Raw genomic sequence first — 12,408 nt, 5'->3', positions numbered from 1 at the left:
TAAGCCTAAGAGAATAAATACTCCTAATGCATGTAGACAACTTCCCTACTGGAATTGCCAACCTGAACTGCAGTCTTGATGTCAGTATCAAATCAGAGGGACAAGCTGGAAGCCTTTGTACTCTTCAAAAATTTCCACTTGCCTGTGATAAAAAAGAAGTTAAATTTGTATTTCTCTGGTTACTTTATAAGATCCTATTTTGGGCTTGAAGCAAGTTTACTTACTTTTTAAATGATCTAACTTTCTGTTTTCAGTATTTTTTCTTTGCTTTTGAGCTTTAACTCTTCAGATAATATAAGCTAAGGTCTACAAATGACTTGCTGTTTGAGAATTCGACACTGTTGTGTGGGAACATGGTTTTGTGGTGTTTTTGGGACCACACTGTGTTTCTCTTTGCTCAGGGAAGCACTATGGTGCAGATGACTTCCTCCCTGTGCTCATGTATGTGTTGGCCCGCAGCAACTTGACTGAAGTCCTTCTGAATGTGGAGTATATGATGGAGCTCATGGACCCTGCTCTGCAGCTAGGAGAAGGTAAGAGTACAGTGTTTGCTCGTGGGATATTCACTTTGGAAATCATTATTTGTCTCATTTCAGTGTTTATGAAAGTGGGGCAGCAGGCCTCTGGCTAGATTTTGTGGATAATGCTTTGGCCAATCTTTTCAAATCTGAAGGTCTAAAATTATTGCCAAACACTTTAACTCCTTTTAGCAGCGCAGTGCCTTAAGAAACAAGCTAGAAAGGCAGGGACTCATCATAAATTATAACTGAGGTGCTGGATTAGCAAACTAAACAGAGACGTCTTCCTTGGCCCTAAGACTGAAGAGCTGGAAGGTCTTTGCTAAAATTAAACAGCTGCTACAAACAATTGTGCAGATACTTTTATTTATTCCAATGAGAAAAGAGCCTATTTCTCAAACTGCATTGTATGCCTGAGGCCATACATCATTCTCATGGTCACTCTACTCTTAAATTTGAGTGAAACCTGACAATGTTCTCTGACTGAGCACTATAGAGAGACAGAGAAAATAAAGTTAGGTTAGGGAGGAATACTGAGTTTGGAAGTGACTAAAGACCTCTGTTATTAGAGAGGTAAATGCCCCAAGGAACTGTGGGCCTCTAGTTTCTTAAATATAGCTTGGAAAGCACATGCTTCCCAAGTGACAATCACCAATTACACACTCTGAATTAGGAACACAGATAATTTATCACCAAGTAGTCACTAAGCAAATCAAATGGGGTCTGTTTTAGACTTTTCTTTGGTAAATACTGAGGTTCTAGAAAGGAGTTCTGGATGAACAACAGCAGACTAATTTTTTTATATTAGATGTAAGTCTGAAACTAAGCATGTCATGCCCGCACAGTGCAGAGTGGGACAGAAGTAAGTACTAATAGAATGATTAGTAGCAATACAGTACATTAGTAAGGTGTTTCTGCACAGGTTAGTTTTTCTGCTAAGAAGCATTCTTAGCAGAAAAAAATGTTAGCTGAAGCACAGAATTTTGTGGGCACAACCAAGCTGCTTTTCGTGACTACACTGCACACAAACAGGTTCTTCACTTCAAAGGGGCACACTACCAGGCTGGTTACTGAAGTCATCTGGGTTGGGGAGATCAGGGTATCGAAAGCAAAGCCGGCTGGAAGTTCTCTTAGCTCAAAGATGCAAAGACTGTATGAAATGGGCACTCCAGTCAAAAGGGAAAATTTTGTGAGGGAGTTCCAAGTCAAACTGACTGAATATTCACATCAGAAAGGACACTGGAAGTAACTGCAGATATGAGAAATGGGAAAAAAAAGAACATCTCAGTGAAGACAGCTCTGAGATTGCGAAGTGTAGAACTGGCAAAAGTTAACTTGAGTAAGGCCTTTGAAAGTTGAATAGCAAAAGTGGATTCAAGTACAGAAATTAAAGGGAAAAAAGCAAAGCTGAAGTGAGAAAACTGTGAAATTGCATAGATCAATATACAAAATCACTTAAATTTTTCCTCCAAGTGAAAAATATACTTTGAATTTGTTTATAGCAATGGTGATGCTGACTGCTGGGGCAAGACAAGGACAGATTATAGGGAAAAACTGGGTGGAAATAAAACTGGAAGTGGGAAAACACTTAATTCTTTAAAAAGTTGTAATGAATTTGTGTTGTGGGGGACTCAGAGATCTTCTTCCCTGGATTCTGAGGGAAGGGATACACCCCATCCTGGGTCCCATCACAGCTACCTCTGACTCAGCCAGAAGAGGAGAAATATTGAATGACAGGCAAAGGAGGGTATTAACTATATTTAAGATGAGAAAATTGGCACTTTTAGGCTTCTTAGTCTATTCTCAGCACCTCATTGTGGGAGACAGTAAAGGAAAATGAGAGTGTTTTGGGCACACAGCTTCATAACTGTAGGACACTCCTCATCGATCCACTAGAGTACAGCAAGTCAAATGGCAGTGTCTTGGTCTCTCCTCTCCTACACCAAACTTTAATGGTGCTCTAAAAATACTGCTCTTAAATCAAGTGCTATCTTTCCCTCCCTGAGGCAGCCAGCCACGCTGACCGTGGGCTCCCCAGCGCCTGAGGAGCCAGGGGAAGCCGCGGGCTGCCGCGAGGGTTGGGTGGTGTGTGAGGGCCATCTAGAGGCACTGCAATTGATGTGAAACTCCGTCAAAACAGGGCTCCCCGGGCAGCTGCTAGTTGTCCCCGTTTGCCAGGCACCGGGATGCGGGGCCCGGATTGGGGGGGTGTCCCCGCCGGCCCGGGACGCTGCGCTGCTGCTCGGCAGCTCCGCGGCCTGACTCGGCCCGAGTCCGAGCCCCCCGCTTCCCAGCTGGGGGCGGAGCTGGGAAACGAGCTCTTGGATCGGGCCTGCCTCGGGCTGCCCTGCAACCAGAGCAGCATCTCTGTCCTTCTCAGGGCTCCCCTGCACCTCTGCGGATGAGGCCGGTTTTTATCATGGCCCCGCTGCCGCCCAGTGGCTGCAGCTGGTTATTTATTTCCCTCTGCAAGCAATGCCACATCAGCCGGGGGGTTCTGAGGGAAAAGGGCTTTTGCCACTTTATCCTGCTTCTCTGCTTTACCAAGATTTATCCCGCAACTCTGAACAGTCCAGGAATTACAAGTGAACACCTGGTCTGCCTGTGTAGTCAATGGAGAATGAAGGGAACAGAGGGTGACTTGTTCCTGCAGGTCTGAGACAGTGTTGAGCCCACAGGTGACCCAGGGTCCAAATATTCGAGCAATGTAGCTGGAGTTAGGGGCTGGATCCAGGCCTTGTGCTTCTCATGCAGTACTCTACAATCGTTTCTATTTCCCTGCATTGTGGGGACTGCTCAGGAGCCCAAGTTACAGACCTGTTGCATGGACCCTGTCAAACACTACAAAAAGATGGCCATGGCCCAAAGACTAAACATCTATGGCTTGGGCTTGTTTGTGAAAGCAGCTTTTGTAGCTCTTTCCTTTCAGCCTGTGCTCCCTTGCAGGAACACCCTCAGCAGTGTGGGCAGCAATACTGATTTGGAGCAGTAGCCAGAAGGGGCTGGAGGACACTAGTTATTAGGTGTCCTTCATTTGGTTAACTTCAGTGACCTCTGCAATCCCTCCAGCGAGGCACAGGCAGTGCAAGGGTCAGACAGCTGCCCCTCTGTGGGCATCAGCAGGTAGGGTGGGAGTGGGACTGAATGGCCCATGGAGGTGTGATGTTTATACAAGACTTTCACCTTTTGCAGGCTCCTATTATTTAACCACCACCTATGGGGTCCTGGAGCATATCAAGAACTATGACAAAATCACTGTCACACGGCAGCTGAGCATGGAGGTTCAGGACTCCATCCACCGCTGGGAGCGACGGAGAACGCTGAACAAGGCCCGGGCTTCCCGCTCATCAGTGCAGGTAGGTGGCATATTCTAGGGAAAAAGCCTGCATGCTTTCTCTATACTTAGAAATGTTTAATATGGTAATTATTTTAAAACAAAATTAATTGAAATCACTAATAAAAAAAGACTACATCTGGGGCAAGATTTCTAGATCTTAAAAAAACCCCACCACATTTGAAATATATACTACTTATGAAATACATTTTAAAATCTTGAAGTACCCCCCTAATGTTGTAGTTCTAAATATGACTGCGGAGTGATTTTGTTGTTCATTCTCAAAGGAAGTGTGCTAGGAGCCTTTGCATGTGGGAGCTGTGGTGGGGACTCAGGAGCGCCTCTTATCCATCTCCCTTAATGCCTGGGGAAATCACGGGCTAAACTGAGATGTGAGCAAGTTATGCAGGGCTGCTTCTAGATGGCGTAAAGCTGTAGGAGGATCTGAGACATCTCAAGAGCCAGTCAGTCAAGCATCTTCCAGAGCCTGTCCAGTAGGAGGAAAGACCCATCAAGGTCTGGTTAGTTTTGAAGCCCATGCTGTGCATGGCCTGGCAGAGATCTCCCCGTGCACCAGTGGGAGAGGGTCCCAGGACGGATGGGTGTCGGGCCCCCAGCCGCGGTGAGAGGCTGGGTGCAGGATGCCCCCCCAGCCACAGGGAGGCAGAAAAGGCCACGTCTCAGGTTCTGTAGCGCCTTCACAGAGCAGAACTGAAAATTGTGCATGCCGAGGGGAAAGCCAGGGGAAAGTCTCCTACGGTGGAGAGTAGTCCATGTAGCCGTGTGAAAGCATGGAGTTGAATAGATATCCCCTATTGCAGTCAAACCAGTTCCTGATGATCTCAGAAACTATGAATGGTGGTTGAGATACAGCAAATACCCATCCAGTCCTGAGTGCTGCTCTGGCAGCAGCTCATAGAAGTACCTAACATGGAGCATAATAGCTGAGCAAGCAAATGACACATATCCCCAGAAGATTCCCACCACCTCCAACAGCTGAAAGGCCATTTTCCATCCCTTTGAATGAGGGGTAGTATTAGAGACATGAAAGCCCATTCTGGCAGATCTCAACAGCTTGCTGATATGCTCAGCAGGTCTCTGCCCATCCTTCTGCCTGCCTCGATCAACTGCAGTGACCCCCCTTAAATGCAGTTTGGAAGCCCATAGTCCACACATTTGGAAATTTCACTTCTGCTGGGGAACCTCATTATTTTCTGAACAAAATGGTCGGGATTTGTTTTGACGTTCACAGATGCAAATTAAACACACAGGTTCCACTGAGACCAAAAGCTCTCTAGATTCTGTTCCTTATGTGTTTGGCAAGATGAAAGTTGTCACAACAGTTGTTACTGCCTGAAACAGGATACAAGTAAATCAGCTTTCTCAGCATAACTTCTGCTATTTCCTTACTGATGGAAGGAAGTTCAGAGGACACGCTCTCAAGGTGCTGTTTGGTGAAGTTGCAAGGTCACCACACTGCCAGCCCTATCCTCGCTCTGGGAAACGGGAGGTTTTCAGGCCAAACGTCTGACATTTGTGGTCTGTTATTCTTGTCTGTCACTTCTTTGGAGACCCTTTCTTCAGGAGCTGTAAAAAGATGGGAGAATGAACCATTTCAGATCAGTCTCTAAGGATATTCAGTAAAATCAGAGTAAAGTGCTTTAACTTCAGTGTCTTTATGGTGCTGATCATTTGGTAAAGTGCTTGTTTAAGTATGTGCTGATTCAGAGCCTGTCAGAGGGAAGAATGGAGAGAATAACTAGGATATTGGAGAATGACTGGGGGATATTTGGGAGCTCTAGGCAGCTAGAGCTTTGTGACTGAATTTTACCTCCTTCAGTCCTAGGTTACTGTGCTAACTGCAAAGTCTCTCCTCATGTTTCTCTTCAGGACTTCATTTGTATCTCCTTTCTGGAAATCAGTGGTCAATCAAGGACACTTGCTTCCCGTCACGACACCACAGCTGAGCAGCTGAGCCAGCAGTGTGCTGAGAAGTTTGAAGTGTCCCAGCCCAAGGACTATGGACTCTTTGTTTATGTTGATGACCAGTGGCTGCAGCTGGACAAAGGTGCCCTTCCTCACCATATCAAAGCCTCCCTGCTGAAGAGCGAAACCAAGAAAGATTTCCATTTTATTTATAAACCAATAGACCATAAAACCCCACCAGTTCCAATTGTCAAAGAGTCAGACTTTTCTTAAGGGCTGTGCTGCTTTTTTTCTGTCTTTGCTGTCATCCTGGAAGAGCTGGATAATTTACCTTGTGAGATCCTCTGGTGTCTGCAGACCTCAGAAGTTCTCTGGAGTGTGGCCTTCAACACAGGGCAGATGGGCTAATTGTAGATGGTGTCTGAACACACGGCATTTCTTGACAGAGGTCATTTGCAGAAGTAAAAGGAGCATTCAGGAGAACATTCATCCTCTGGAAAACTTGAAGTATCAAGCCTCAGAACCTCTGAGTTGCAACCAGCCGACACTGCAGAATATAAATGAACAGTAGAGAAAATCCAGAGATCTTGCAAAAAGGTAGACATTTACTTTACAGTAAATGATGGCAGGTGTGAATCACATCTGTGCACAGGGCCTTTGAAAGGTCTGCACACCTCAATCTGTTTGGAGGTAAGACTGTGTTTGTGCCTTACAGAATCTGTTCACCCAGTTTGTATAAACTGGGTCTTGTCTGATGTATTCAGTGGCATAGTCTTGCCACCTGTAGCAGAACCCCATCTGTGTCTTGCTGTCAACAGCATGTCTTCACCTTTGAAATCCACATAATTACAAAAAATTCCTTTTTTTGTACTTTCACTAAGAATATATTTTCTGCCATCTATCTATTTGTCACTGAAATCAGGTAGCATATGCATTTTCATCAATGTATTTTTCCTAAAGATTGAAAGTCTTCACCATCAGTTTTACGTGTTCAGCAGTTTTATTCACATTGGTTGTTTCATAGTGTCTGCTTAATTGTATATTTATTTCAATGTGTGATATGGTGCAATTATTTTAAAACAAGCCTTTGTAAAGAACTTAATAATTTGCCCAGTGTATCAAAACCGATTAAAATTTGAAAGTCAAAAGGAGTTAGAATTAAATACCAATCCCTTTTTACATGCTGTCATTTTCACAAGTGTTATCCTACCTATAATTCCCACCAGATTATTACTTTAATAAATTCGGGCTGTTGCAGACAGAACTTTCTAATTCTCCTTTCTGTGTGTGCTTTTAATCAGTCAGTCATTGCAGACTTAAATTTCCCATAACAAATAAATTCCCACAGAAGATATTTAATCAATGCAAAAATGCATTTCATTAAATTTGAAAACAATTTTTCAGGATTGGATAATGGAAGCAGGAGGCTTAATTGCAAGATAGGTCCATGTCTGGGTGCCTTCATACAGGCAAGATTCCCACTGTAAACACAAAATACTGGGTTATCTGCCTGCAGGAGGCCAGTAACCTCCACTGCAGCTACACCAACTCAGAATCAGGCCTAGCAAAGCTCTGATTACAAAGAAAAGGTATTTTACTCTGGGTTTTGTACAAACTTGCTATTGTTTCCTCCCAGTAACATTCAAAAGAGATTTAGGGTACCTTGGGCCAAGTTGCCCAAGGTGTCTGCCTTATTCCTGAAGCTCCAAGGATAAAAACGTATTACATGTAGCAGGTCACTATCTCAGTCTCTGGAGCTTGAAATAAATGCCATGTCTATGTGCCCCAGCTGTAGCCAAATCTGCATACAGATAGCAAACCAGTGCTGTGCATCTGCCAGAGTGGGCTGCATGCACATCTTGTTGGGAAGGGACAACAACCAGGAATGAGGAACAGTGAATAACAGCAATCTTGGTTTCGAGGATATCATGTGCAGAGCTTGCAGTGCGTGACACCACAGCTGACTCCAAAGTCATGGTTATTTCTGCTATGTGCAGCTGTTGGCACCTCTGCCTGGCCTCTGGGCAGCACATCTGCAGGATGCCAGAGCTGAACCTATCCCTCGTGCTGCCATCACCCTCCTGCGGGGCTGTGTGCTCCTGCTGGGAGCCTGTGCTGCTCTCAGGGTGGCACCAGGGATGCTGGGACTGAACCTGAGGCACAGGTTTCCAGTACCGATCTGGGAGGTGATGCTGGTCTCAGGGCCCCGAGGGCACTCACAGATGTGGCTGTCTCCAGTGCCTCCCCACCCTGCCTATGGCCCAGGACCCCACTTCAGCCCCCCAGGGCTGTCAGCCCCTGCCCCAGTGATGCTGCAGCACGACTGGTGTCCAGCTCCCCTGCCCTGCCTGCCCTCAGCCTGTCCCCCAGCCTGTCCCCATTCCCAGGGAGGTGCTTGATGTCCAGGACTGGGGCTTTCCCTGATGGTCCCCTGATCCTTGGCCTGATCAGATTATCATTATACTGTAACATTCACAGTCAATGAGGCCAAAAGTAATCTGATGGGTAAGAGGTTAAAGTAGACACATGGAAGGAAAGAAGCTAGGGCTGATATTCTGCTGGATATTTCTGCAGAGCAACTGCAGGGTCAAGCAACTGATTGATGAAACGAATTACTCCAGCACCTCACAGTGTCCTGGGACATCTGAGTCACCAGCTGGACCTTGGAGCTATGGGGAAGTATGGGATATGGAGCTGGTTGGTGGAGCCTGTGGAAACAGTGCTAAATCACTGCCATCCAAATGGGCTCAGACCTAAATTTACCAATGTCTAGACTCAAAATCAGACCTGCAGATTCCAGTTTTTGAAATGCAAGAGTGCCTTGAACCTTTGAATTTATGTGGGCTTTTATAAAGGTTCTCAAATTGCATATGCAACATTTTCCTCTGGCATAACGACTGCAAAGCTCTGATTTGATTTGCAAGAGTTGCCATGGCTCTCCCGAACCCAGAGATTATTGACAGTAATGTGAATTACTGTGCCTGGCTGCAAGCTGCCTGGAAGGAAATCCCTGTGCTAGGGCTCAGTGCAGAGCGGAGCTTGCTCAGAGGCTGTGGAGCAACTGGCCTGTTTGGTCCTATCATATAAACCACCAGCAACATTTCACTAAACACACATATCTCAGGTATGGGGGTGACGTGGCCACCGCTGTCCCTTGTCAGGGAACATAAGCTGCGAGATGATCCATATGATGGTATTTTGGATGACCCAGGACAGAGAAGGATGCTGCCTCTCCAAGCTCACAGCTCAGTGGTGGCACTCAGGCTCTGCCTGCACCAGGGTCATGCAGAAACAAACTGTCTGCAACAAACATGGCTGTTGTTTTGGTGACCGTGGCAAAGCACTGATTCTCCAGCGTGGAGATTGCTGGAGCAGTTCAGCATGTCCCTTCCTCTGGACCTTGGTGTCCAGGATCCTGCACTGCTTTGGGCAGGTATCTGACATTTTGGATGGTGTGAGAAAAAGCAGTCAAATGTGGGAAAGAAATGGGCTTTTTAAAATGCTCCATGTGATTTTATTCATTGGCTTTGCTATGTGGTTCCCTCATGCTGCAGCCCAGGAGAGGAGGAAGCAGCCCAGCCTGGTGATCCGTGGCCTCCCCTGGTTAGTCAAGATGGTCACACTGTGTGACTCACGTGCTGGGCCTCATGTGAGCCCTCAGCAGACAGGAGTGTTTCAGAAGGTTTTGACCAAGTAGGGTTGTGCAATCCAGCCAAGGGCTCTTCAAACACTCATTTGCAGGGAAATGTTGTGCAATGATCACTCATTGACTCACAAGGAGAGGATCCCAGTGTGAAAGAGAGGAACAGAGAGACCTGCTGAACCCAGCAACTTCTGCAGAGAAACAACCAGCCTGCATGGCCACTGCATGCACAGAGATAATTTAACGCCAGTTTGCACCCAGTGACACAATCTGTCAATAATTCACTGAAATAATTACACTGGCAGGTCAAGCTTATCCTAAAATAAAAGCCATTGAGATCAAAGGCAGTTCCCATGCTGAATTCAAGAGCTTTTGGGCCTCCTCACACTCCAGTCACCAACTGTACTTTGAAACCTGGCACAAGAATGGCTTTTTACTATGGGCTTGTAGAGTGATTGAGGCTGGCAGGGACCCTTGGGGGTCACCAGTCCAATCCCTGCTCAAGCAGGGCTGCTTCCCAAGGTTGTTCGAAGCCTCATCCTTTCAGTGCTGCAGTCTCCAGGGTTGTGCAGCCTTGCTGGGGCCCTGGTCCAGCATTTCAACCCCTTGCACTATGAAAAATAGTTTCCTCCTATCCAGCTGCTGTGCAGGCCCTGCCTGTCCCATCAGCATCCCTCCTTGGATGGGGGCTGCTACTGTGGGATACTGGCCAGCTCTGCCTGTGGTGCAAGGCTCACAGAACTGTAGCACTTCTGCTGTCTTCTGCGTCTTTTAGGGTATCATGCCCCTTAGGAAGGAAACAGTCTCTGATTCAGAATTGCCCAAGCCCTTTAAGTCAGCACTTTAGCTTAAGCTTCCTTTCCTGCTGCTGCCCCTCCATCCCTGTTCTCACAGGCAGAAGTTGAGTACAAGAATGAGAGGCCTTCAGTCTCCTGCCCTGAGATGGGCACGGCTGCTCAGCACTTACCTTAAGCTGTCCTGAAGAGACAAGATGCAGCTTGTTTCCAAGAGAGCTAAAACAATACTCTTTACTAGAATCTCTAAAAAAGTGCATTCTCTCCAACTCAGGTGAACTGCTTTCTGCTTTATTGCTTGGTAGGGAAGGGAAGGTGGTTACCCATGCTCTGGACAAAGTTGTGTCCATCTAAGTTTGCATTACACAGAAGTAGCCAGCACACAGTGTACTGTGGAGGCTGATCATGGACCTGCCCTCCAGGTCCTCGCCAAGGAAAGGCGGTGAACTGCTCTGTGCAGCAGGATGTTGGGTAGAAACACACAGCGGGTTTGGCACACAGGTGGGAAAAGGGCCTTGGACTCCTTTCCTAGCAACAAGGAGAAGGAGGAAGACAGGAAACCTTGGCTATGGTGAATTACACTCTTCCCAGGGGCTGTGGATATATGCAACTCTTCTGCTATTTTTGTAAATAACAGTCTCAACTTTGCCCTGTTTTGCCTGGTGGTGACAATTTGCTGGAAACCTGACAGTTTTCCATAGTTTACATTCCAGCATCCCAACATTCTAGGAATGATAGGCTGAGCAACTGCATGCCTGCAGGAGGAGCGAGGGTGTCTGTACTTGCCCAATACACCACAAGGTACTCTGGCGTAAGGCTGACCTTGCACAATCCTAAAATTATTTTCTCATTAGATTCTATTACCATCACAAAGTAAACAGCCTGCCATGCAGGCACTGTGTGATGCTATTTGGAGGCCTTAAAACAAATCTACTGATCATTGCACGTGAAGGGTACTGGTTTTTTCTTCTGTGGGGCTGTTCCCTGAATGACTGGAAAGGAAATGGGTCTCTGGATATGAACTGAAAATTCAGGGCATGGGTGAGAACCTGCTCCATCTCAGACAGCATTGTGGGTGCAGTGACATCTTCAGTGCCTGTCTTTCAGTTTGCAACATACCTGACAGAAGGGGTAACAATGTCATTTAGGAGGGTGAAGCTTTGGACAATCACTTGCAAGAGGAAAGCAGAACAAAATCCCACTCTCATGTTTTGGCTTTGCATCCTCAGGGCTACAAGGGTCTGCAGGAGGGCCAGGGCATGTCATGGTAACAAGTGCCACCTGGGTGTCAGGGAATTGTGAAAATAAAAATGAGTGCTAGCAGCTGATTTCTCATCTGCTAATTATTTTTTGAGGTCTACTTAGTATGGCTGGAGACTCTTGGCCATAAAGTGACACCATCTATGAGGAACTGGAGGCCTCTTTTTTAAACTCTGCATTCTAGCTATGAAAATCCAAAAGAAAAAAGCCTCTTCTGAATACTTCAGGAGAAAATGGACATTTATAAAGGGTGAAAAAAATGTTAAACCTATGAATTGATGATGATAAGTGTTTGAGAAGCAGCCTGGATTTCTAGGGCAGAGAACAATTCTGAAAGCAGAGATGAGTAAAACAGCAGACTGAATGCATGCATTCAAACAGGGCTTTGAAAGAGTAATTTCTCCTGTTCTTTTCAAGTGTTTGGGAGCTCTTGGTATGCTCTTTCATGATAGCAGCCAGACTGACTAAAAGCTGTCTGTGGGGCCATCCCTTCCTCCTGCCATTGGGGAAACAGCTGCAACAGGTTCAGGCAGTCATGAATTTCATACTCTTATATTTAGATTTCTGCTAAAAAAACCCCAGCTGCACAGCTGAGAAGAAACAAGCAGCAACTCAACAGCAGCATATATCTGAACTTTCAATAACCCCCAAAGTGCAAACTAATTTATTAATTCAGTAAAGCCTAATTCCACAGAGTTTTACCTTTTCCATTCATCCTGACACTAGCTGTGCTCTGGGATCGATCTCTCTCTCGCAGCAGTGTTCATGAAGCTGTTCATGTACCTGGCTTTACCTAGCTCTTCTTTATATAAAAGAAGCAGTTAGACCTCTACAACCTCTCTCCTCTGTGTGGAGCTATCCAGAACTCTCTCCATCCTGGTGATGTTGGTTCAGTTCTTGTCAAAGTCCATTCTTTTCACATGGAGATGAGGT

At 46.0% G+C, this 12,408-nt stretch overlaps 1 protein-coding gene across 1 annotated transcript in view; it reads left to right on the top strand.

Annotated features, from left to right (window-relative positions):
• LOC104686111 (ras and Rab interactor 3) overlaps nt 1–6,051 on the top strand; it is a 160,329-nt gene extending 154,278 nt beyond the window's left edge. The window contains exons 26-28 of the mRNA XM_039552184.1: nt 402–533; nt 3,711–3,874; nt 5,743–6,051. Coding sequence (XP_039408118.1) covers nt 402–533; nt 3,711–3,874; nt 5,743–6,051 — 605 coding nt within the window. The remainder of the gene's footprint in view (nt 1–401; nt 534–3,710; nt 3,875–5,742) is intronic.
• Nucleotides 6,052–12,408: the final 6,357 nt, after the last annotated feature.

This window comes from Corvus cornix, chromosome 5 (assembly GCF_000738735.6).
Source record: "Corvus cornix cornix isolate S_Up_H32 chromosome 5, ASM73873v5, whole genome shotgun sequence".
NCBI lineage: Eukaryota > Metazoa > Chordata > Aves > Passeriformes > Corvidae > Corvus > Corvus cornix.
The sequence above is the reverse complement of the archived record's forward strand: the minus strand, read 5'-3'. Positions and strand labels throughout refer to the sequence as shown.